Source organism: Gossypium arboreum, chromosome 4, assembly GCF_025698485.1.
Source record: "Gossypium arboreum isolate Shixiya-1 chromosome 4, ASM2569848v2, whole genome shotgun sequence".
NCBI lineage: Eukaryota > Viridiplantae > Streptophyta > Magnoliopsida > Malvales > Malvaceae > Gossypium > Gossypium arboreum.
The window spans coordinates 12,733,953-12,754,397 of NC_069073.1; the positions used below are offsets into that span (position 1 = coordinate 12,733,953).

The 20,445-nt window shown below is 35.3% G+C and overlaps 4 protein-coding genes across 37 annotated transcripts; 3 read left to right on the forward strand and 1 right to left on the reverse strand.

Moving 5' to 3' along the window:
- On the forward strand, window positions 1–3,005 carry LOC108458067 (uncharacterized). 27 transcript variants are annotated; one of them, XR_008281415.1, is made up of 5 exons: window positions 66–107; window positions 174–246; window positions 874–941; window positions 2,239–2,432; window positions 2,569–3,005. XR_008281415.1 is itself a non-coding variant. In XM_053026844.1 (4 exons), exons 1-4 carry the CDS (start codon window positions 61–63, stop codon window positions 2,705–2,707), a joined length of 432 nt encoding a protein of 143 aa, XP_052882804.1. In that variant the 5' UTR covers window positions 46–60; the 3' UTR covers window positions 2,708–3,005. The 27 variants fall into 27 exon arrangements, 2 of the variants coding, with proteins under 2 accessions (XP_017612796.2, XP_052882804.1); XR_001867233.2 differs by having other exon boundaries at window positions 92–107; window positions 866–941; window positions 2,230–2,432; XR_001867237.2 differs by having other exon boundaries at window positions 30–246; window positions 866–941; window positions 2,260–2,432.
- A 1,765-nt stretch (window positions 3,006–4,770) lies between these two features.
- Window positions 4,771–11,060, forward strand: LOC108460154 (golgin candidate 6). 4 transcript variants are annotated; one of them, XM_017759520.2, is made up of 19 exons: window positions 4,771–5,166; window positions 5,618–5,670; window positions 5,763–5,890; window positions 6,003–6,055; window positions 6,307–6,453; window positions 6,551–6,624; window positions 6,716–6,785; window positions 7,001–7,054; window positions 7,185–7,280; window positions 7,520–7,570; window positions 7,652–7,738; window positions 7,864–7,977; window positions 8,065–8,136; window positions 8,210–8,395; window positions 8,522–8,625; window positions 8,793–8,841; window positions 9,040–9,105; window positions 9,210–9,965; window positions 10,213–11,060. In XM_017759520.2, exons 1-19 carry the CDS (start codon window positions 5,143–5,145, stop codon window positions 10,750–10,752), a joined length of 2,724 nt encoding a protein of 907 aa, XP_017615009.1. In that variant the 5' UTR covers window positions 4,771–5,142; the 3' UTR covers window positions 10,753–11,060. The 4 variants fall into 4 exon arrangements, with proteins under 4 accessions (XP_017615009.1, XP_052882966.1, XP_017615010.1 ...); XM_053027006.1 differs by having other exon boundaries at window positions 6,551–6,573; XM_017759521.2 differs by lacking the exon at window positions 5,618–5,670 and having other exon boundaries at window positions 4,813–5,166.
- A 106-nt stretch (window positions 11,061–11,166) lies between these two features.
- LOC108460155 (uncharacterized) lies at window positions 11,167–15,067 on the forward strand. The gene is made up of 9 exons (XM_017759522.2): window positions 11,167–12,222; window positions 12,710–12,765; window positions 12,858–12,940; window positions 13,116–13,194; window positions 13,392–13,502; window positions 13,760–13,869; window positions 13,982–14,065; window positions 14,243–14,280; window positions 14,736–15,067. The coding sequence occupies exons 1-9, from the start codon at window positions 11,319–11,321 to the stop codon at window positions 14,804–14,806; spliced, it is 1,536 nt and encodes a 511-aa protein (XP_017615011.1). The 5' UTR covers window positions 11,167–11,318; the 3' UTR covers window positions 14,807–15,067.
- Window positions 15,068–15,210: 143 nt separating this feature from the next.
- On the reverse strand, window positions 15,211–19,892 carry LOC108460156 (uncharacterized). 5 transcript variants are annotated; one of them, XM_017759525.2, is made up of 15 exons: window positions 19,549–19,892; window positions 18,545–18,643; window positions 18,310–18,418; window positions 18,021–18,176; window positions 17,291–17,395; window positions 16,985–17,068; window positions 16,782–16,897; window positions 16,567–16,668; window positions 16,370–16,486; window positions 16,184–16,240; window positions 16,019–16,085; window positions 15,882–15,935; window positions 15,710–15,784; window positions 15,595–15,630; window positions 15,211–15,521 (listed from the first exon to the last, which is right to left on the reverse strand). In XM_017759525.2, exons 2-15 carry the CDS (start codon window positions 18,562–18,564, stop codon window positions 15,405–15,407), a joined length of 1,215 nt encoding a protein of 404 aa, XP_017615014.1. In that variant the 5' UTR covers window positions 18,565–18,643; window positions 19,549–19,892; the 3' UTR covers window positions 15,211–15,404. The 5 variants fall into 5 exon arrangements, with proteins under 5 accessions (XP_017615014.1, XP_017615012.1, XP_052882968.1 ...); XM_017759523.2 differs by having other exon boundaries at window positions 18,310–18,421; window positions 19,549–19,891; XM_053027008.1 differs by lacking the exon at window positions 19,549–19,892 and adding an exon at window positions 19,180–19,536.
- Window positions 19,893–20,445: the final 553 nt, after the last annotated feature.

Below are 20,445 nucleotides of genomic sequence, written 5' to 3' on the forward strand. Positions count from 1 at the left end.
GAAATGGAAAATATTTTTAAGACACGGGTAAAATGCCTTACGTTTTTGGGAAAATGTCTTATGGATTTCATTTCTGTAAGACATTTTTCGTTTCCTCCTTCATCCAGGTAAAAGTCTTCTTTTTCCCTTCTTCATTCATTTTCCTTCTTCCGTTCTTCATCTTCTATTCTCAGGCTGCTGTTTCATTTCTTCTCTTTCTCTCTTTCTCGGGCAAATCTCGCTCTTCTTCGCTGGGTCTTGGCTAAGGTATGGCATAAAGCTCTTTTTTTTTCTTCTTGTTCTTTAATTGTTCACATTTTTACCTATTTTATGCCTGAAAATTTATGCCTTTCTTTGTTTCTTTATTTTTAATTTTTTTCTGGGTTTGGGTAAAATCTATTGATTCAGGGTTTTACCTGTGCTTCTGTAATTTCAATATCATTTCAGATTTTGATGTTGGGTTTATGTTTGAGCCAAATTTCATGAAATACATGTTTAAGTCTTTGCGAGCAATAAAGAAAGTTTTTTTTTTCAGTCATTATAGTTTCAGGTTTTGAAGTCTCTCCAATCACTTCTGGTTGAACTGGGATTAGGACACCATTTTTCAATTTCCCCTCCCCACTACTTTTGCTTCAGTTTTTCGGTGCTTTCAGCTTTGCTTTGCTTTGTTATATATCTTCCTCAGGCAAAACGAGCAACCTTAATTAGTGCCTTAAAACAGTTTAAACCTTACCAACTTTCACTATTAACAAAAGCAAAATATATATACATACACAGACATATATATACACAGTGCTTAAAAGCTTGTATTGTTTGCCTTCTTCCCTTTTTTTGCTCTTTTTATCAAACTGAGAAAAGCTGCCTTTTTTTTTTTGGTTGCTTGGAGCTTTCAAGGTCAGAGATTAAACGGGTGACTAACTCTTTTTTTTGGTTGATCTTTCTTGGATCCAATTTCCTTTGAGGTAAGAGAAAGGAAAAAAAAGAAAGTTCTTCTTTTCACTTATTCTATGCATAAAAGTTTGCAACTTTCTCCTTTGTTTAATACCCAAATTAATTCCCAGTTCTGTGCTAAAAGATTGAATTTTTCTTTTGATGGAGTTTTATGTTTCAAATTATACAAATTTCAAGAATCCCATCAGTTTTGTCTCTAAAGTGTTTGTAATTTTTTATTTTTGATTGATCTGTTCTCAATCTTTTATACTATTTGGATAAATTTTGAGTTTTAGTTAAGTTGTTTAAGGTTATTTATTTCTGGTTATGGTGTTTTTAAGCAATATGTTTTTGTTTATATATATATATTTGATAGATATGTTTTTGTTTATTTCCTTTGTGGTGTGATTTAAGTTACTGTAATTGTGCTAATTCGAATAGAGTAACCTTGAGCTTCATTCGGAGATGTAGACTCCCTTTGGCCCTTCTTTCTCATAGTTGTGAATGAGTTCTCCAGTTGTGATGCACATGTATGGCCCTATTGATTGCATATTTATTCCTTCAGAGGGTGCTCAAACATGGACGATGCACCCTTGAAAACTACATGCTACTTTTAAAAAGACAAGTTTCAAAAACAAGATTCTCTTCAAATGTAAATGGTTTGTATAGTTTCCAAGAATAATCTACTCTACTAGAGTTTGGGATGTATAAGATATGCTCAAATGATGTGATGTCATTAGTTACTCAACTTGACATACTACCTAAATGCTCACATGAATAAGATACCCTAACAAATGGTTCCAAAAAAATATGCAAAACTAAGATACCCTAGGGATTCACTGCTGATATGGTGAAAAAAGGATGGGAAAAATAGAAGATGCAAAGGCGGATATTTGTGTTTAAGATGCCAATACTAATACTAGATTTCACTTTGTCAAAGGCACGTGGATTCGGTGATCACATTATATATCCATTGGTGCACAATCTTTGACTTTTGTTTCTCCTGGATTCTGGAATAAAGAGCCAATGTGTTTGATTTTATTGACAAATTTTTATACTTGTTCATAAAGCTTTGGGTTTCTAGCATAGAGCAGTTACCGTCCAGTCAAAATTTTCTTCATTAGCGTGAAAAACATGTTGGATTCTACTTTTATAGGGGCTTTAAATTAAAGTTTGAAAATGGTCCATCAACTTCTAAATAAATTTATTCATACTATTTTTATTTTCATAAAACTCTCCTAAAGTTTTCTTTGATTATGAGCTTGGATGTCATGTTTTATCTGTTTTGTGTATATTTTCTTATGTATGCTTTCCAACAAGGTGAAAAAGGCTTATCCTTTGCAAGTTTAGGCAGCTGGTTTTACTGTTGCTATACTGAAGAAACTCAACTCAAAGAATGGATCCGAAAATGGAGAGACCAATTCCACATTACAAAAAGCGGAACCTCAAATGGTTGAAGTTGTAGTGCTAGCTTCCCTGGAAAAGTTCTTTAAATCCATTCTAAATATGCCGGAAGTGGAAAGGTAGGTTTTCCTTTTATGATCCGATTTTGCTTCCCACATAAATGTTAAATGAACACATACATGCCATGCTATTTGCTCTCTCCGAATGCAATCAAATCTTGTGCTTGTGATAAACAACTTGTGGTTCCTACTGCAGAAAGTTTAGAGCGGTGCTTGATGCAGTTTTGGAGGCCCATCCGCACTGTCTACAGCTATATCTTTATAGCACAGTTGATAAATTCGTTCCGTATAGCACTGTCCCCCTTCCTCTACTGTCAAAACCCCAACAGATGTGATTTGTAGCTCTTCCCTTTAGCATTGATGACCAGATCAAGGCTCAACATTGCACATTCTACATGGTGGCCATAGGCTGTTTCAGTTACTAGCCAATGGTTGGTTTTAGTTTTAAAGTTATTTAGAGCTAGCAATGCTTGCATTGAGTTACTGATGACAAACATTTGAAATAACATGCATTAAGACGCACGGACATTGAGAAAAATGGTATTGTAAATATTTCATTAAAGAGATTTGAAAGAAGAATGGATAGTTCTGTACTTATGTCAAACTTATTTATACATGCTTTTTTTCTCTTCATGTATTTGGTATTATGGATCTATTTTTCAGAATTCATATATTATGGATCTAGCTTAATAATGGAGTATTATTATATATTTTATTTTATTTATTTATTTATAAATAAATCATTCCAATATATATAAAAACAATTTAAAATATAATTTTATTGATATATGTAAAACAAATTTTCGGAAAATATTTTCAGGAAATCTGTCAAACAATAGAAAATATTTTACACAGATTCATCCAAACACCAGAAAAGTAAATCATTTCCAGAAAAGTAAATTATTTTCCAGAAAAAATTTTATTGGCAAACAAACGAACCTTTAATGTCTTGCATTTCTGACATGAATATGAGCTCATTTTTCCACCATGTGGATGGTTTTGATATTATATGATTTTGGTAGATGCATCAACAAAATAATCTATTATGTGTTATCAATTTGCAATCTGTCGTTTGCAAGATTGATTGTTTAAATAATTAATTTCATATTATACAATTAAGAGAATTCATATTGCTCAAGCTGTTGAGCTTATATCTTAGTCTTTTATTGATTGAGTTTGAAAAACTTTTGTAAAAGTTTATTATTTATGCGCATAGTAGTTTAGAGAAATTATTAATTGAACGCCTGTGATTAATATCTAAACCATTACTTATGAGAACTAAACTTCCTAGTTCAACATGAGATTATGTTGATTTACGTGTTGTACGCATCAAGCCAATAAGTTATAAATACTCCTCATTACAATTAGTTTTTGATCAAGAGTTAAATATTTCCCATCTTTAAACTTTTGTATGTGCGTATATATTCTAATTGTTCCACCACAACGCACAAAGATGAATGAATCCTCAAAGAAAGTTAGGAATGTATATTAATTACGAGTCTCCTTATTTTATTAGATGTTTTGAATGTATTTGATATTCAATTATGACATAATCTGTGATTACTATTTTGATTTGTCAGTTTTCTCGACATTAGGGGAGGAAAATCATAGTTGAATGAAATCACTGCTTGTAATGAGTTATCATTATCTAGATCCTTATAGAGAGTAATTTAAACCAGAAGTTCAAAAATGATAACTTTTAGATATATTATTAAACTGACAGTTCACAAAAGATTTAATTTGCGTCTAATGGTTGTTGTTACAACTTTTTATGAATTACCATGTTGTAAAGTTTATATTAAAATTCTTGAAGGATTTAGAATGGTAGAAGTATATTGAAATTATCGAGAAATTATTCATTTATATGACTTGAAATAATTTGAACATATGTGGTAAATTTGATTCAGTGAATAGTAGTTGACAGAGGATTATAAAATGATCCAAAATACTTATTTATGTTTTTATAGTAGAATCATGATTAAAATTTGTTATAATTATTGTTGAAACTTCTGAAGAGATCAAAATATATTTCTCTAAAATTTTTTTCACTCATGAATTTCAAAAGAGTGGTGATATAAATGCTTAAAAAATACATTCAAATAGTCATTTTCATGAAGTTGTACTCTTTTTTCCTTAATCAAAGTTTTGTTCCATTGAATTTTTCTGGTAAGATTTTTAATGAGGCAGCATATTATGCGTATTATAGATATGTGTTTGATATATTTTAAGTTCTAGTAATTATTAGAATTTATGTTCTATTTCATTTATACTTCTTTACTTTTTACCCTATTTTCTTAACACAACAATTTATTTAAAATAAATTTGGAGAAAACCTATATACAATTTATACAACATCCACATTGATTAAAGCCTAAATCTAACAGATCACCGCCGTAGCATGGGCCTCGCTTGACCCAAATCACCATTAATACGCACAGTTTATCTCTCTCTCTAACTTTATTTATTAATTTTGCCTTTTGGCTCAAAAATCTATCTTTCGATAATCGTCAACTCGCTGTGTCAAAGAAACGACGATCAAAATCCACGTACAACGCAGATCCAAATTGAAATTTGTGTCCTATTCCTTCTCTTTCCACATCACTCGATCCTAATCAAGTCTTTCCATTTTTGCCCTAGACTTGCTTCTCCTGCCCTAATTGTTAACTTCGATTAGGTCAATCCATGATTTTCACTTTTCAATAATTTCGTATTTCTTCGCTTTTCTTTTTCTTTATAATCAGGATTTTCTGTGCTCCTTCATTGAGCTTAGATGGATTTGGCGTCTCGTTACAAGGTGAGTTTTATGTTTAATTCTTGTGATTATTACTTTCTTTCTCGATCATTGGTTGGGGTTAATGTTATTCTAGTAAATCTTTTATGTATACATATTTAAATTGCAATTTTGATTTGGTTTTAGCTCAAGATTGATGTTAGAATTAATGTGATGAACCAAATTAGCAAATATATAAGTTCGTGTCGATCCTATAGTTTCTCTGTGTTTGTAAATTAGATTCAGCCTATTGATTTTCTTATTAAAAGCACGGTTTGTAGTCTTGCATTTTCTAGAAAAAGTAATTAGAGAAGCAACAGCTTTTTGTTCCTCTTATTGCGTGTGTTGGTTAAGGTCATGGATATATGTTCACTGGATGTTGCTTAAATGGATTCTATTGGTGCACTGATTATGAGTGAAGTGATTGGTTGAATTTGTTTTGTGATTATTAGTTTTAAACTGAGTTCTTGTGCAGGGGGTTGTTGGGTTTGTTTTTGGCAATGAGAACTCTAATTCCAGTGAGGATAGGTAACTGAAATGAGAATATCAGTACTTGCTGTTTAATTTGCTAATTCGATATTGATGACGTGACTGATTTACCATTTTTCTCATGTCAATAGTTATGTTGAACGGTTGCTCGACCGTATAAGCAATGGTGTCCTTGCGGAGGACCGGAGGCATGCTATTGCAGAGCTTCAGACCATTGTGGCTGAAAGCCGTGCTGGGCAGCTAGCTTTTGGAGCTATGGGTGTGTGTTTCTATCTTGATCAATAAAGCTAGTACTGAAGTTAAATTTGTCCAGTCTTTCTTGACTTGTCTTTCTATGTTGTTTAATAAAGCTAGCATGTAAATTTTTTCAGGTTTTCCTGTACTCATGGGTGTCTTAAAGGAAGAACGAGATGATGTTGAAATGGTTTGAAATCATTTTTTCTTTCTGTGTTTCATCTATTTGTTCTTCTTGTTGTTTGTCATACAATGTTTCTCTGTAGTGATATACAGTATCCCCAAGAGAACTTTTGGCCAGAAGTTTGCAGTTCAAAGGGCCTTTTTTATTCCCTTGTAGACCAAATATTGTTGTTTCCCTTTATCCTTCCATTTGAAACAGTTGATTGCAAATTTCCTGAAACTTGATAAAAACGATTGACATTCATTCCCTTTATGCAGGTTCGTGGTGCCCTTGAAACTCTTGTTAGTGCTTTGACACCTATTGATCATGCAAAAGGGCCTACAAATGAGGTTCAGCCAGCTTTAATGAATACTGATTTGCTTTCCCGAGAATCAGAGAGCATTTCTCTCCTACTAAGTTTGCTGGTGAGAGTTCTTTGTATGGATCGGGAACTTATTTTATCTGTTATTATGGATCTTTCATGTGATATCATCATTTTCTTCTCTGTTGGTGATTTTGTAGTCTGAGGAGGATTTCTATGTGCGGTATTACACTCTTCAAATTTTAACAGCCCTTCTCACTAATTCTCCAAATAGGTATGAGTTTTACAAAAATTCCTTCTATCCTAACTGGATGTTTATTTTTGTTGGTTTCTGCTCGAAAACCTCTTGCTGAATTCATATTCAGGTTACAGGAAGCCATTCTGTCTATTCCTCGTGGTATTACTCGACTTATGGATATGCTGATGGACCGTGAGGTAAACAGTTATTAGCCAATTGTTTTTCATGCAAATTTTGTTAACTTCCATGTTCTGCTTTATTGTAGGTCTGCTTTTTTAATATGTCTCTTCATGAACCTTCTGCTTATCTTACCTAAATTTTCTGTTTGTCTCAGTTTTTTTGGGATAGGATATTGATGATATTATGTACGTCCTTTCTTTTTTTATGATGTTGATCACTGTCGGTCTTCCAGGTTATACGTAATGAAGCCTTACTGCTTCTTACATACTTGACTCGTGAAGCTGAGGTGAGCCCTTTGTGTTTGTTTATACCTCTTCCCTCTTCTGCCCTTTAAATTTCATTCTTTTCTTTTTGCACGTGAACTTCTTTAAATATGTTTGATTGCCTTTCTAACTAAGAGAGTCCTATGATTTCAGGAGATTCAAAAGATTGTAGTCTTCGAAGGTGCATTTGAAAAAATTTTTAGTATCATGAAGGAGGAGGGAGGTTCTGATGGGGGTGTGGTTGTGCAGGTGGTTCATCAGATTTAATTCTGGACCTCAATGAACTTGTTCTGGCTTGTTTGCTGTTTGAGCAATTTTTTTATTATTTTCCCCTTTTTTTTTTCTTTTTTTTTTTTGTAAATTCTTTTTACCATGTCTGTGACTTCTTTAGATAAGTCATGTGTGCAGTCAATTCTGTTTTGGCAATGCCACTTTTGGAGAATCCTATTAATGAATTAATGAGGTAATGATATATTATTCTTGCCCAGGATTGTCTTGAGTTGCTGAACAACCTTCTTCGCAGTAATGCCTCAAATCAGGTACACTCCACGTTTTATTTTCATTGTCATTGCTCTCTGTTTACGAAGTTTTCTCTGGTACTGATTTTAGGTGTGTTTCAGGTGCTACTAAGGGAGACTATAGGTTTTGATCCCTTAATATCAATCTTGAAACTAAGAGGAAGTTCCTACAGTTTTACTCAACAGAAGGTTAGATACTCAAGTATTTACAGCTTTATTTTCTTTTCTTTTTTTCTTTTGTAGCCATTCCAGTTGATTGTTCACAAGCTTACTGGTGATTTTCCATTTTCGTGAAACAAACAACATGCCAGTAGACAATTAATTTACTCAGTGCGTTGGAAACTATTAATTTGTTGATGATGGGAGGCTCGGAAGCAGATCCTCAAAAAGATTCAAACAAGATCACTAATAAAACAGTCCTAGCTCAGGTTAATTATAAATCATGTCTGCTTGAATTGACTTCGTGGAGAGCTATCTGTTTTTGTGATATGTTATCCCTGTTTCCTTAATTGTAGAAGAAGTTATTGGACCATCTACTAATGCTGGGTGTTGAAAGCCAATGGGCTCCAATTGCTCTGCGCTGTTCGGTGAGATCACTTTCTAGATTTGTTCTATTTCTTCATTTCAGCATACCCTCTTCTAATGCTTATATTTTGCCAGGCACTAAGGTGCATTGGTGATTTGGTTGCTGGGCATTCCAAGAATCTGGATGCCCTCTCCAGCAAAGTTCTTGGTGAGGAGCGACAAGTAGAACCTGCTTTGAATTCTATTCTCCGAATTATTCTGCGAACATCTAGTATGCAAGAGTTTATTGCAGCAGACCATGTTTTTAAGAACTTCTGTGAGGTTTATATCGTAGCATTCTCTTTACTTGATATTTTTCTTTTGTTAATAGTTATGTCTGTAATTTACAATAAGTCTCTTGGTGAAAGCTGCTGTTGCTTGATTGTGAATTTTGGATCTTATGTTTAGAAAAACACGGATGGGCAAGCAATGTTAGCGTCCACATTAATTCCACATCCAAATTCAATGACTGATGCTTCTCTTGAGGAGGATGTGAACATGTCATTTGGAAGGTTTGTTTACTCATAGTTCTTTATTTTTCTCTATTATAGGCTATTCTGACTAGGAATTGAAATCTATGGTGCTAGTTAAATCTTAAATTTTTATTTCTGTTTGTTTGTTCTGTATAAAACTCCTGCATTTGATGAAATTATTTGATTGCGGTGTATATATGTGGCAGCATGCTTTTACATGGTCTTGCATTGAGTGAAAGCGATGGTGATCTGGAGGTAATCTGATGTTCTCACTTCTCCATGGTTAATAATCAACTTAGAAGAACAATACAGAGAGCCTAAGTTTGTTGGACCATCTCATGATATATGCATTAAGATTCTATAAATATGAATCTCTATCATTTAGCATACTATTAGATTTTCTTAATGGTGCTTATCGCCTGAGAATTGTCCAACTAATATTGTGAAGTACAGACTTGTTGCAGGGCTGCTAGTGTTATTACTCATATTCTTAAGGACAATAGTCAGTGTAAGGAAAAGGTATGCTGTCACTTTTTTTTCTTTCTTTTTCACTTGCATCTAGAGCAAAATGACAATTTTATGCCTCTGCTTTTCTGTAATCTAATTTCATTGGAGATTTGCAGGTTCTACAGATTGAGCTTGAAGCGCCAATGCCATCCTTAGGGGCTCCAGAGCTACTATTGCACCGAATTGTTAGGTACTTGGCAGTTGCATCTTCAATGAAAAATAAAGATGGGCAGCCAGGTTACTCGTATGTTCAACCAATTATCTTGAAACTGCTCATCACTTGGCTAGCAGATTGCCCAAATGCAGTGCAATGCTTCTTAGATTCACGGCCCCACTTAACGTATCTGCTGGAGTTGGTGTCAAGTACATCATCAACTGTGTGCGTTAGGGGGTTGGCTGCAGTTCTCTTGGGAGAATGTGTGATTTACAATAAATCTAGTGAAAATGGAAAGGATGGTTTTACCATAGCTGATGCCATAAGCCAGAAAATTGGGCTTACATCCTACTTTCTGAAGTTTGATGAGATGCAGAGAAGCTTCATTTTCTCTTCAGTGAAGCCAGCTCAGTCCCATAAACCATTGACAAGATCAACTACTGCTAGTATGGCAGAGATTGAAGATGATGAGAATGATTTGACAGATCAAAAGAATGAAGATCATCCAATCCTCACATCGGTATTTGATGCTCAGTTCGTTAATTTTGTGAAAGGTTTGGAAGTTAATATTAGAGAGAAAATGGTAGATGTTTATAGTCGCCCTAAGAGTGATGTGGCAGTTGTGCCAGCCGAACTGGAACAAAAGGGTGGAGAAAGTGATAAGGAGTATATCAAGCGGCTAAAAGCATTCGTGGAGACACAGTGCTCTGAGATACAGGTAATTGGAAACTAAAAATTACAAAAACTCATTAGTTGAAAATCACTTTACTATTTATAGACCTGTATTGGATTTCATTTGTTGTCAATTACTTGTATTATTTTCATTTTGAAAATTAACCGCTATTATAAACTAATTATGTTCATTCATTGACAACACTATCTGTGAATATTTGTTGTTTGTCAATTATCTTCAGGTGTTCTTACCTGTCTGATCTCCTGTTTTCTTTTTTCATTTTCATATCTAGAAACTTCTTGGCCGAAATGCCACTTTGGCTGAGGATTTGGCAAGGACAGGTCATTCCCATCCTGAGCTTATGGCAGGCAGTGGCTCAGATAGAGTTCAGATAGAAACGCTTCGTAGAGATCTTCAGGAAGCATCTCAACGGGTAGAGATGCTGAAGGCAGAAAAAGCTAAGATTGAATCAGAGGCATTAATGTACCAGAATTTGGCAGGGAAGCTGGAGTCTGATCTCAAGAGTCTTTCAGATGCTTACAATAGTCTTGAACAGACCAATATCCACCTAGAAAAAGAGGCGAAAACTTTGAAGAGTGGAGGGACATCAACATCTCCCGATATCGGGGCAATAAAAGCTGAAGCTAGGGAAGAAGCCCAGAAGGAAAGCGAAGCAGAGCTGAATGATTTACTCGTGTGCCTCGGACAAGAGCAGAGCAAGGTGGAAAAGTTGAGTGCAAGGTTATCTGAATTAGGCGAGGATGTAGACAAACTGCTCGAAGGTATTGGAGACGATATGGCGCTTCCTGAAGATGAAGACGAAGAAGATTGATGGAGCTTGTGTTAGTACTACTAGTACCAAATATTATTATGTCTTCAACCTCTCTTGAGGTAGGCTGGTTGTATGTTGTCAGCTCCCAATTTGTACATTTCCTGGGGAAACTGTGCAGTTTATTATTTACCAAGGAGGATTAATTAATCTTTGTTCATTTGGATTTGTGTCATGATTTCTATAGACCTTTCCGGAGCATGTCAGAAAGCTGGATTTATCGTCCACCCAATACAACCTGTTCATGTCTAAATCATGTCGGATTTATTTATTTTATTTTTGGAATTATATTTCGTTGTTATAAACTTAAACTTATGATTACTTTGTTAAATAGATTTAGAAAATAATTAGGACAATCTTTTTTTTTTCATTTTTAAACTATTGGGCCTTGCCTAAAGCCTTAAATTTTAGACCAAAATCCTATTAAATCTTTGAATTTCAGTGCTTCGACAAGGGCTCTGCTGAACGCCTGAATCTTTAATTAAAAAGAAAGAATCGCTGCTGTAAACCTTCTACTCTCAAAGCTTGAAACTTCAGTGTAGGCAAGATTTCCCCTCCTATAGCTACAAATGTCGCTTCATTTGCTACGTCCAAAGATCCTATATTTCTTTACAGCAACTGGGTCTAGTCGTCTCTTATCATCAAAATCCTGTATTTTCACCAACAAATTGATCTTTTCAAAGCAGCCATTTTCTTCATTTTTCTTCTCCACAACATCGACTCCTTACCCTCTTCAATATGACATGATCATCAACACCCCGACTCAGTCCCAACCTACCCCAACTCGCCGCCGACTCAGTAAACCAGACTCTCCCAACTCACCTGAGGAAGAGGACCCAGAAAAAGAATTGGGTTTTGATTCATGGGTACAAAAGAAACTGACTTCAGAAGAAGAAATGGATAAGTCTAAGAGGAAATATTATAAAAAGAGAAGGAAAAGAATGTATGGTTCAGATTCTGAGGATGATGATAAGGGGAAAAATGAAGATGGGTTTGTTGAATTGAAGCCTAAAGTTGTGGAATTTGATAGGCTACATGAGAGGGAAGAAGAGCTCTACTTTTATGATACATTTGCCTATCCTTGGGAAAAGGATAAACATTATAAAATGGTTTATCAATTGGAAAAGAAGTTTTTTCCTGACCAGTGTTTTGATAAAGCTTTTCTTGAGCCTGGAGAATCAAATGAGAAAATCAAAATTAAGGGAAAAAGTAAAAAGACTGATGATAATAATAATAAGAATAATAAGGTGGAGGATAAAGGGTTGGTTTTTTTTGAGGAAGAAGAAAATTCAGGTGAGGATGTGAAGGAGAAGGTTATTGAGAAGAAGGTGGAGGAGTTTTTCAAGTGTTTGAAGAAAGTTCCCAATAAAGAAACCGACGATGGGGAGCCTTACCTTGTTAGTAGGAGTACTGGGCTCCCCCCGAGATGGGATGGTCCATATGGGACGGTAATTTTGGTGAATAAGCCCAAAGGTAAGCTAAGAGTATACTTTTGAATGCTATATCTTGATCAGCGTCTTATTTTGATTTCCTTAAATCTGTAATTTATCTATCAAAGAGTGGAGGTCTTTTACTCTTGAAAGGGTTGCATTTCGTTAGTGTTTTTGTGCATTTAATGATTTGTGAGCCTTTGTTCCTAGTGAAGTAGGCATGCTTCCTTATTTGGTATTATGTAGCTTACAGTCTGATGTTAGCCAACGCCTAGGACAAGGTGGAAGGTTCGTTTTTACTGCTTGCTTTTGGCTTTAATATAGGGACTCTTCTACTTCCTGTTTCTAATTCGGAGAGGGTGTGAATCAAATTTGTTTGGCCGCACTATTAATTGTTAGGACTCTTTATCTAATTCTTTGACTTGCTGATATACGAATATTGAAAATCCTCAGAAGATAAATGCAAAAGAACTTTCGGAATTATGATATTGACTTGTATCAAATGATAACACTATTATATTGCAAAACAGGATGGACCTCATTTACCGTTTGTGGCAAGCTGCGCCGCTTAGTCAAAGTGAAAAAGGTAGTGTTTTGCGTTTTTACATCTTGATTATTGGATAACTTATTACTTATTTTCATATATAGTTTTAACTTTTTGGACTGTACTTATTACAGGTAGGGCACGCTGGAACACTTGATCCTATGGCAACTGGTCTATTGATTGTATGTGTTGGTAAAGCCACTAAGTTGGTAGAGAGGTATGTTTGATCTGATTTCATGTCTGAATTGTAAAGACTAGCTCTTTCTTTCAATGTCCAAATCCAGACTCCATACCCTTACTTTCCTGGCTTTTTGGCTTGAAACTGTAGATTTTCTTTCTCTTACATGCACCAAATGAATTTATCTGAGGGGGTTTGAATATTTCAATTGCAGATACCAAGGAATGGTAAAGGGATACATCGGAGTTTTCCGATTAGGGGAGGCTACTTCAACTTGGGATGCTGATTCACCGGTGTGTATATCATTCATCAGTCAGTCTGAATAGGATCTGCTGTTCTTTGTCCAGATTATATATATTCACTCCACTATACTGTTATGTGCTGTTTAATGTTTCTCTAGTGACAAGTCTAGAAGAGCTCAGCATGTATTTATTTAGTTCTGGGACATTAAACCTGCTATATTTTGAAGAGTCAATTTGATCTTATATAGGTTATTCAACGTGAGCCTTGGGAGCATATCAAAGACGAGGACATAAAAAAAGCTGCTGCATCCTTCTGCGGAGAGATATGGCAAGTTCCTCCAATGTTCTCTGCCATCAAGGTAAGGTAGAAAAATGCTTTAGGGGATTTAGAATTATTTTTCCGAACTTTGTATAGAAATACTTTTCACCTGCTTTGGGGACAGAGGTATTAATAAAACTCTGATACAGTTGTATGTGTTTGGAGTGCTAAATGTATAAACTTCTATTCCTTCTTCCTTATATGCGGTGTAGAGTGTACCTTACTGGTTTCATCTCAGATTCTCGCGAACTTGGGAATTTACTGAGTAATAAAAAAAATTGTCAATATTGTGAATAGGTTGGTGGTGAAAGGATGTATGAAAAAGCAAGAAAAGGGGAGACCGTTGAACTTTCACCCAGACGAATTTCAATTTTCCACTTTGACATTGAGCGTAGCTTAGAAGACAGGTGCCTATTTCTTCTTCTTCTTCTTCTTATTTTTACCTCAAAAAGAACTGGTTCGGTCATCTTAATACAACATAACTCAATCTTGATTTTAATATTTCTGATGTCTTTGCAGACAGAACTTGATTTTCCGAGTCACATGTTCAAAAGGAACATATATCCGATCATTATGTGCAGATTTTGGGAAGGCTTTGGGCAGGTAATCATTTTCTAATAATTTGATCATCAAAAGTTTTATGCCTTGTGTTTAGGCCTGACCCTGAATTTTATTTAGCTCATTCATGATGATAATAGTTTCTGGATTCTAGAATAAGTACTCAGCTTCATCGCTTCAACATTTGAGTTAATATTTCTCTTATTTCCTTGGCTGTTTCAGTTGTGCTCATTTGACGGCTCTGCGAAGAGATTCAATTGGTAAGATCCCATCATTATGTTAATAGATTGGTGCTCTGATCAAATAGATCTTGATGATTTCACAATATAAAAAAGAAGATAGTGAAGGAAAAGAGAACAACTGCTATATAAATTTATCATTTCTTTCTTTGTTTCTGTTTCTCTGCGAGGTGCCCTGGCACATTTCTTTTACAACAATCCTACAATTCTGTGCAATCACCACAAAGACTGTGTATGGTTCCATACCAGATCCTACACAATTTTGAACCCCTTGATTTTATCGTTGTTGTAGTTGAAATGGTCCTAGTCTAAAGACGGTCTTTATGTCAAAGTTAGGTATAATGCTAAATGAAGAAACAAAACACGAGATGCATTTGTTTTTTGTCAGATTAGAAGGGAATAAAGCAATTTTTTAGTGGATTTTTGTTTTGAGGTGCAATAGTTGGTTAAGAGATCATGTCTTTTCCTCATTGTAGGGGAATATCCAGCGGAGGATGCATGGGAGTTCAAGGAACTAGAAGAAGCAATCACTAAAGGTTATTTCTAGCTGCATCTCCGTTGTTTCAAGAGTCCTAACATTGATGATCAATCAGCTCCAATCTTCAAATCTTTCTCCCCCATATTTGTTTGTAACGATTAAAACTGCAATAATTGTTAACATTAATTTCTTTTTGGCTACTAGTTTTATTCTTTTGAAGGCAAATTTTCCAAGTTGTACAGGGCAGAGACGACTGTCTCACATGAATGCTTAACGATCTAAAGCATTTACAAGTTTATATAGTTGTTAATCGTTTACTTATGTTGATAATGCGGGCTAAGGTGCCACCAATGCCTTTCTGAGCTTAAGCCTCAATCAACACCTTCGCCATTTGTTCATACTGCAACTTTTGGTATGGATTGATTTGCATCAGGAGAAGAAACAAATAAGAAACTTCATAAATCTGAGTGGGATTTAGTTGAGTTAGTTCCGACAATTACTTTTAATATATATGATATAGACAACACTTGTGCATGTACTCTGATAGGATCAAAGTCGCCTTTTCTTGTATCCAAAAATCAAAGTTTACTAGGTCACATATAGAAGTGACTGACTTGTACAACTCTAATGCTATTGTAAAAAAAAAAAACTATATAATATCCATTAATTAATTAGCTGTTAAATTGTAAGGATCAGTAATTCCCAGTGATGCATAATATGCTTTCTCTGCAGTAGTCATCCGATCCTGGAACATTGTCCATTCTTTCCTACACCTTTGCCTCACCTGCCATTAACCCAACTCTCATCAAACACATACATATATAAAATTGAGTGAGAGAGGAAAATGTAGTTCATACCCCTTCCCATGGAGCCCTTCCACCCTCTGCTTCTCCCTGTGAGAAAAAAGAAGAAAACAGAAGTGAATGATATACTGTGCATATGAATATGGTAATATCAATGGTCAATGATTACCTGGTTCCCAAGAGAAGGTACACTTTGATGTACAATCCACTGAGCATCTACAACCCCGATTTTCTCGTGAGGAGGCTGCTCAAGGACAAAATTGCCAAATCAACATAGGATTGTAAGAATGGAGAAAGCTAACTAATGTAGGAGGAATAAAGACGGTCTCTAAGACTCTGACCTCGACACACTTCCTAAGAGAGAAATCTAGACCCCATCCGTGAACCAAGTCGTTCTGCGTTTCAAAAGAGAAACTATATTATAAAAAGGTAATGACAGCGAATTGGCAACATCCAAAACCATAAGCTCATTGCTTACTTGAATCATATGCCAAACACATCGCCATGCTTCCCGAGAGAACACTGTAGCCATGATCTCCACAAACCTAAGCATCCAGTATGCAAGAGTGATTAGCTACGATTCAAGAAATAAGCAACAATATGTTTAATCATTTTAACAAAGGGGGTTAATTATGTTTCATACGCTGCACATGGAGGCAAATGCGGATCGTTACACCAGCCAGGTCTCTCATCAGTATCCCTATAGGAGCAAAAGCAAATGCCAAAGATGAAACTACCTTTCTAACAAAGAACACACTCCAACCTACGCGGAGTTACCAATTAGGAATATGTAAACTGCAATCAAGCTGTTAATGTAAAATGCTCTTACTTGTGAACTTCGGTGTCATTTCTCTTCCTTGTCATTGCCCATGTCAGCCCAGCACTATTTGCATCTAAACCTGGCTGGGATATTTCTAAACCATGTTTTTTGACAAGTTTTATGTATCTGAGAATGGAAGGGGTTCAATTTTAGCTTTATGCAAACGGACTTTCACTTGAAGCAATATAGTCAACTTATGGACTTACTCCTCCGCATTGAAGTTCTCCACTCCAAGATCCTCGTCCCACATGAAGATGTACTCATAGGGTGCAACAATATCAGGGTGCAAAAAGCGCTTCGCATACCACCTATATGAAAACTTAAGGAGTTCATATACAAACACAACTGGAGCTTGGGAAAATCCCATACAACCAACTACACTAAGATAAGATTTATAAAGATAAAGGAGTCGGTTGCTAACCATTTAGCCTGCTTTTGAACACTCACGTGAATTGCTCGCTTTGACCACTCAAACTCATCCCATTCACTGGTTAGGCCATCGTAATGAAACAACAAAATAGTGAAGTTCTCCGAGAACTGTAAAATATTGGTTTTAGATAAGAGAGTATAAACATGCCAGAGAATATATATGTGTATGTGTGCATGCAGTGAGGGAGGACAGACCTTTTTCACAGCTGCATCAATGTTGTTTTTCTGATTATAACCAACGGTAAAAGTTACAAGGTACTTTGGCTTGATGGTTAAGTCCTGCAAATATGACCCATCAACCCGGATTAAATCAGAGAAAAATGATCATTGCCTTATTCAACTTCATCAGGTTACAAGAGTTGAGAATGCGGTAACACAAATTTAGCTTTAATAGAATTCTTCCATACCTTAGACGGCAACCAGTTTGAGTTCTTTGACATGAACCAAACTAGGATGACAAAACATAAAAAAAGGAGTCAATGTGAAGCAGATGATGCATACCTCACTTGGCAGACCCCATAGTCGACGAAGGAATAAATCGGACTCAGGTGCAACTATACCAGGGGGAAGTCTTTCAGCACCCCGTGGATTTGTTGGAATCCAGATCTGCCGTAATTAAGGATTAAGAGTTAGTACTCATGCTAAAACCTGAAAGTGTTAATGCTTATTGATTTTCCTTGAAAATTGTTACACCAACCACAGAAAACAGGCACATATTAACCTGAAAAGGAGAATCTAATCCAAGTGGATTTTCAGCTCTATCGCCAATCACATAATGTATGAATAACAGTGAGACACCATCAGAGGTTGATGCACACAAAGTACTATACAAGGCAAGGAGTAAAGGAGATTCACAATGTTTGTCCGGCCTAAATTAACAACAGTTAAAAAGCGTGTGCATCCATACCCGGGCAAAATCTTATAAAACGATTAACTTTTGTTTCTTTAGTTCACAAAACGATTCTAACCAACACATGAAATTTCCTTGATATGACATAATCATCAAACCAGAACCAAGAAGTTGTACATGCAATTCATTAGAAACATTCTAAGCTTCCAAGCTGACATTAGCAAACATCATAGCAGATTAGGCCATAAAATACCCCCTACTTGAGGAGCTTCTATTAGATTTCATGGTTAAAATTTTTATAATTTCAAGACAAGAAGCAGCCTACAGTCCAAGTTCCTGAATTGCAATGCTGCATATATAACCAAAATAAAGGGGATTTACCTTGGTCTCGGTGTAGCCAGAAGATGACATTGAGTCGACCTTATTAGCTTTGATAGTGTTCAAAGCATTAAATAGTGCTTGGGTTGAAAGGCCGGAATATTTGTCCTCAATATATGTAAGATCAATGGAAGGGAATAGGCTCGACGGGAGATGCATCTACCAAAATTTAAACATACCGAAATGAACTCATTATTCCATGTTAAAGAGTTTGTGAAAGGGGGAAAAATGGAAACAAAACAAAACATATAACAGCTGCATATGTATGAGATAGTGCGAGTGGCCGTAGTACCTTAGTCAATGAAACAGTTGGAAAAGATACTCCTAAAAAAAAGCCAAATATAACTCCAGCAAAAGCCATTATAATAAGCCTCATTGTCTCATTTGGTATCCTTAAATTGCTGCTGCAGCCCAACAGAGGTGAATGTAACTCATATTAATACCACTTCTGGTGTTACCGAACCTTGTAAAGCAGTAAAAATGTCAATGAACAGTTTCCCGTAAAAGTATAGTATGAAAGGTGATACCTCCGTAGGGGAACTCCCATTATGCTCAAGATCTTATTCTAGTTTTACAAAGATAACTGCACCAGATGCTGTCATCAAGTTTGAAGTTCAAATGATAACCTGCAGGACATGATAAACCAATGCAGAATAAAGTTTACTAAAAATTACTGTTAATTACATAGCACAAAAACAGAACATTAGTTTGAATCTATTCCTGTTGGTGATAGATTCATCTCAGCTAATCACACTTTAGCTATCGAAATTCTTTATTCTTCATGCATTAATTTCACCTATTTACTTGACTTTAGCAGTAAGAGTTTGGCTGTTAAATCCTGAGCTCTATTTTACCATTTGAAATACAGATCAACAGAAAAAGAACTGTCTTTCTAGTACATACACACAGATATATAAAATACAAAGTTGGCTGAGAAAAAAAGATTTCAACTCTAGATTTCCTTTGAAGGAAAGGTGTTTCTGCCAATTAAGTTATGATTCAGCCACAGCATACAAACATGAGATCTAAGGATATGCTAATTAAGTTGAAAAAAGAACAATTTTTTTTTATGAACCAGTGCGAAGCTTTCAAGACTGATCTTCCAAGTTCCAGCATCTAAATTCAGCTAAAACAAGCTTGAAAATTTTCTTTGTAAACGTACCCACAAATTAGAACAGCAGGAAAAGAAAAGAAAAGGCAGCTGAAATCAAATGAACCAAGTAAAATCAGATATTCTTCCTAACCAAATACACCTGAAAATATATCAAGGTTTCCATTAGCATGAAATCCCAAGCTAAAAATATTTCCCAACATCCCCTTTTACCATGAAAAAAAAAAGAGAAAAAGTTCCTGTCTTGGAATAGCTTAGCGCCATTTCAAGCCAACAACCTTAGTCGAGCTTTAATCACAGCTATTAATGAAACAAAAAAGAGAAAAAACCAAAAAGACAACCATGGAATTGAACATTCAAAGAACACAAAGAAAAGCTCATTCCTATCCAAGAGGAAAAAAAAAGAAAAAGGGGACATACTTGAACCACAACGGGGATTTTCAATCTGGATTTTCCTTGAAAGAGAGAGATCGTGAAAGTTTTTGAACCTTGAAGCCAAACAAATTTGGCAGCCAAAACCCAATCAGCAGCCAGAAAAGAACTGGTCCCAAGGATAGCAGCTACCCCCCTTTTTTTTTCAGTCTTTAAAAACGTAGTATAGTAACTGATGAAGGCTTCGTTGTTAAAAACCCTGTCAAGTTCTGTTATCTTTCTTCCTGCTCACATAATTGATGATGTAAAAAGGAATTCCCATTTTTCACCGTTTCTCTTTGATTAGGGGTTAATACTTGTGTGTGTTTGCCATTATTAGGACTCCTTTAATAGCTTCATTATATGTCCCAGTCAAGGTTTTTTGGCTAGTCATTTAAGTTCCCCCAAGAGTGGGACCCTTTCACTGATATCCTCAAAAGCATTTTTTGCCATATGGAACCCAATATTAAACTCTGTTTTGTCTCTTAGGCAGTTCACTATTGAAATCTTTTCAGAATTTTAATCATTTCTTTTTCTTCCATGTTAACAACATTGAAGCAGAAGAGGATGTTCCATTGACTTCTTATTAAAACATTACCTAAAATTGACGCTTTCTTCAAGTTTAGGGTTTTTTTTTTTAGGGGAATTCATGTGACAATGAAGAATTTAAGGTTGTTATTTATAATTTGCATCAAGAAATAAAAGGAACTAAGATGAGATTTCTTTCATAAAAAGAGGGTAGTGTATTCAGGGACTGAAATTCAAATTTGATGTTATTTTAATATCTTTTATTATATCATAGGCTAAATTAATAATTAAGATGACGGAAGTTCTAGGTCTTAAGTATCTAGATAAGAGATTCATCATGTACAATTATATGTTCATATGTGGGTCTCTAAAATGTTT

Excerpts from the sequence above, each read along its gene's own strand:
- LOC108460154 (XM_017759520.2), top strand. The coding sequence starts at position 5,143 with ATGGATTTGGCGTCTCGTTACAAG. Across the intron at positions 5,167-5,617 it reads ATTTGGCGTCTCGTTACAAG|GGGGTTGTTGGGTTTGTTTT; the intron begins GTGAGTTTTATG and ends GTTCTTGTGCAG. Across the intron at positions 8,842-9,039 it reads AAAGCGATGGTGATCTGGAG|ACTTGTTGCAGGGCTGCTAG; the intron begins GTAATCTGATGT and ends TGTGAAGTACAG.
- LOC108458067 (XM_053026844.1), top strand. The coding sequence starts at position 61 with ATGGATTTCATTTCTGTAAGACATTTTTCGTTTCCTCCTTCATCCAG. Across the intron at positions 108-173 it reads TCGTTTCCTCCTTCATCCAG|GCTGCTGTTTCATTTCTTCT; the intron begins GTAAAAGTCTTC and ends TTCTATTCTCAG. Across the intron at positions 2,433-2,568 it reads AATATGCCGGAAGTGGAAAG|AAAGTTTAGAGCGGTGCTTG; the intron begins GTAGGTTTTCCT and ends TTCCTACTGCAG.
- LOC108460155 (XM_017759522.2), top strand. The coding sequence starts at position 11,319 with ATGTCGCTTCATTTGCTACGTCCAAAGATCCTATATTTCTTTACAGCA. Across the intron at positions 12,223-12,709 it reads TTTGGTGAATAAGCCCAAAG|GATGGACCTCATTTACCGTT; the intron begins GTAAGCTAAGAG and ends ATTGCAAAACAG. Across the intron at positions 12,941-13,115 it reads GCCACTAAGTTGGTAGAGAG|ATACCAAGGAATGGTAAAGG; the intron begins GTATGTTTGATC and ends TTTCAATTGCAG.
- LOC108460156 (XM_017759523.2), bottom strand. The coding sequence starts at position 18,564 with ATGGGAGTTCCCCTACGGAG. Across the intron at positions 17,396-18,020 it reads CTGGCTACACCGAGACCAAG|ATCTGGATTCCAACAAATCC; the intron begins GTAAATCCCCTT and ends TAATTACGGCAG. Across the intron at positions 16,086-16,183 it reads CATTTGCCTCCATGTGCAGC|GTTTGTGGAGATCATGGCTA; the intron begins GTATGAAACATA and ends CTGGATGCTTAG.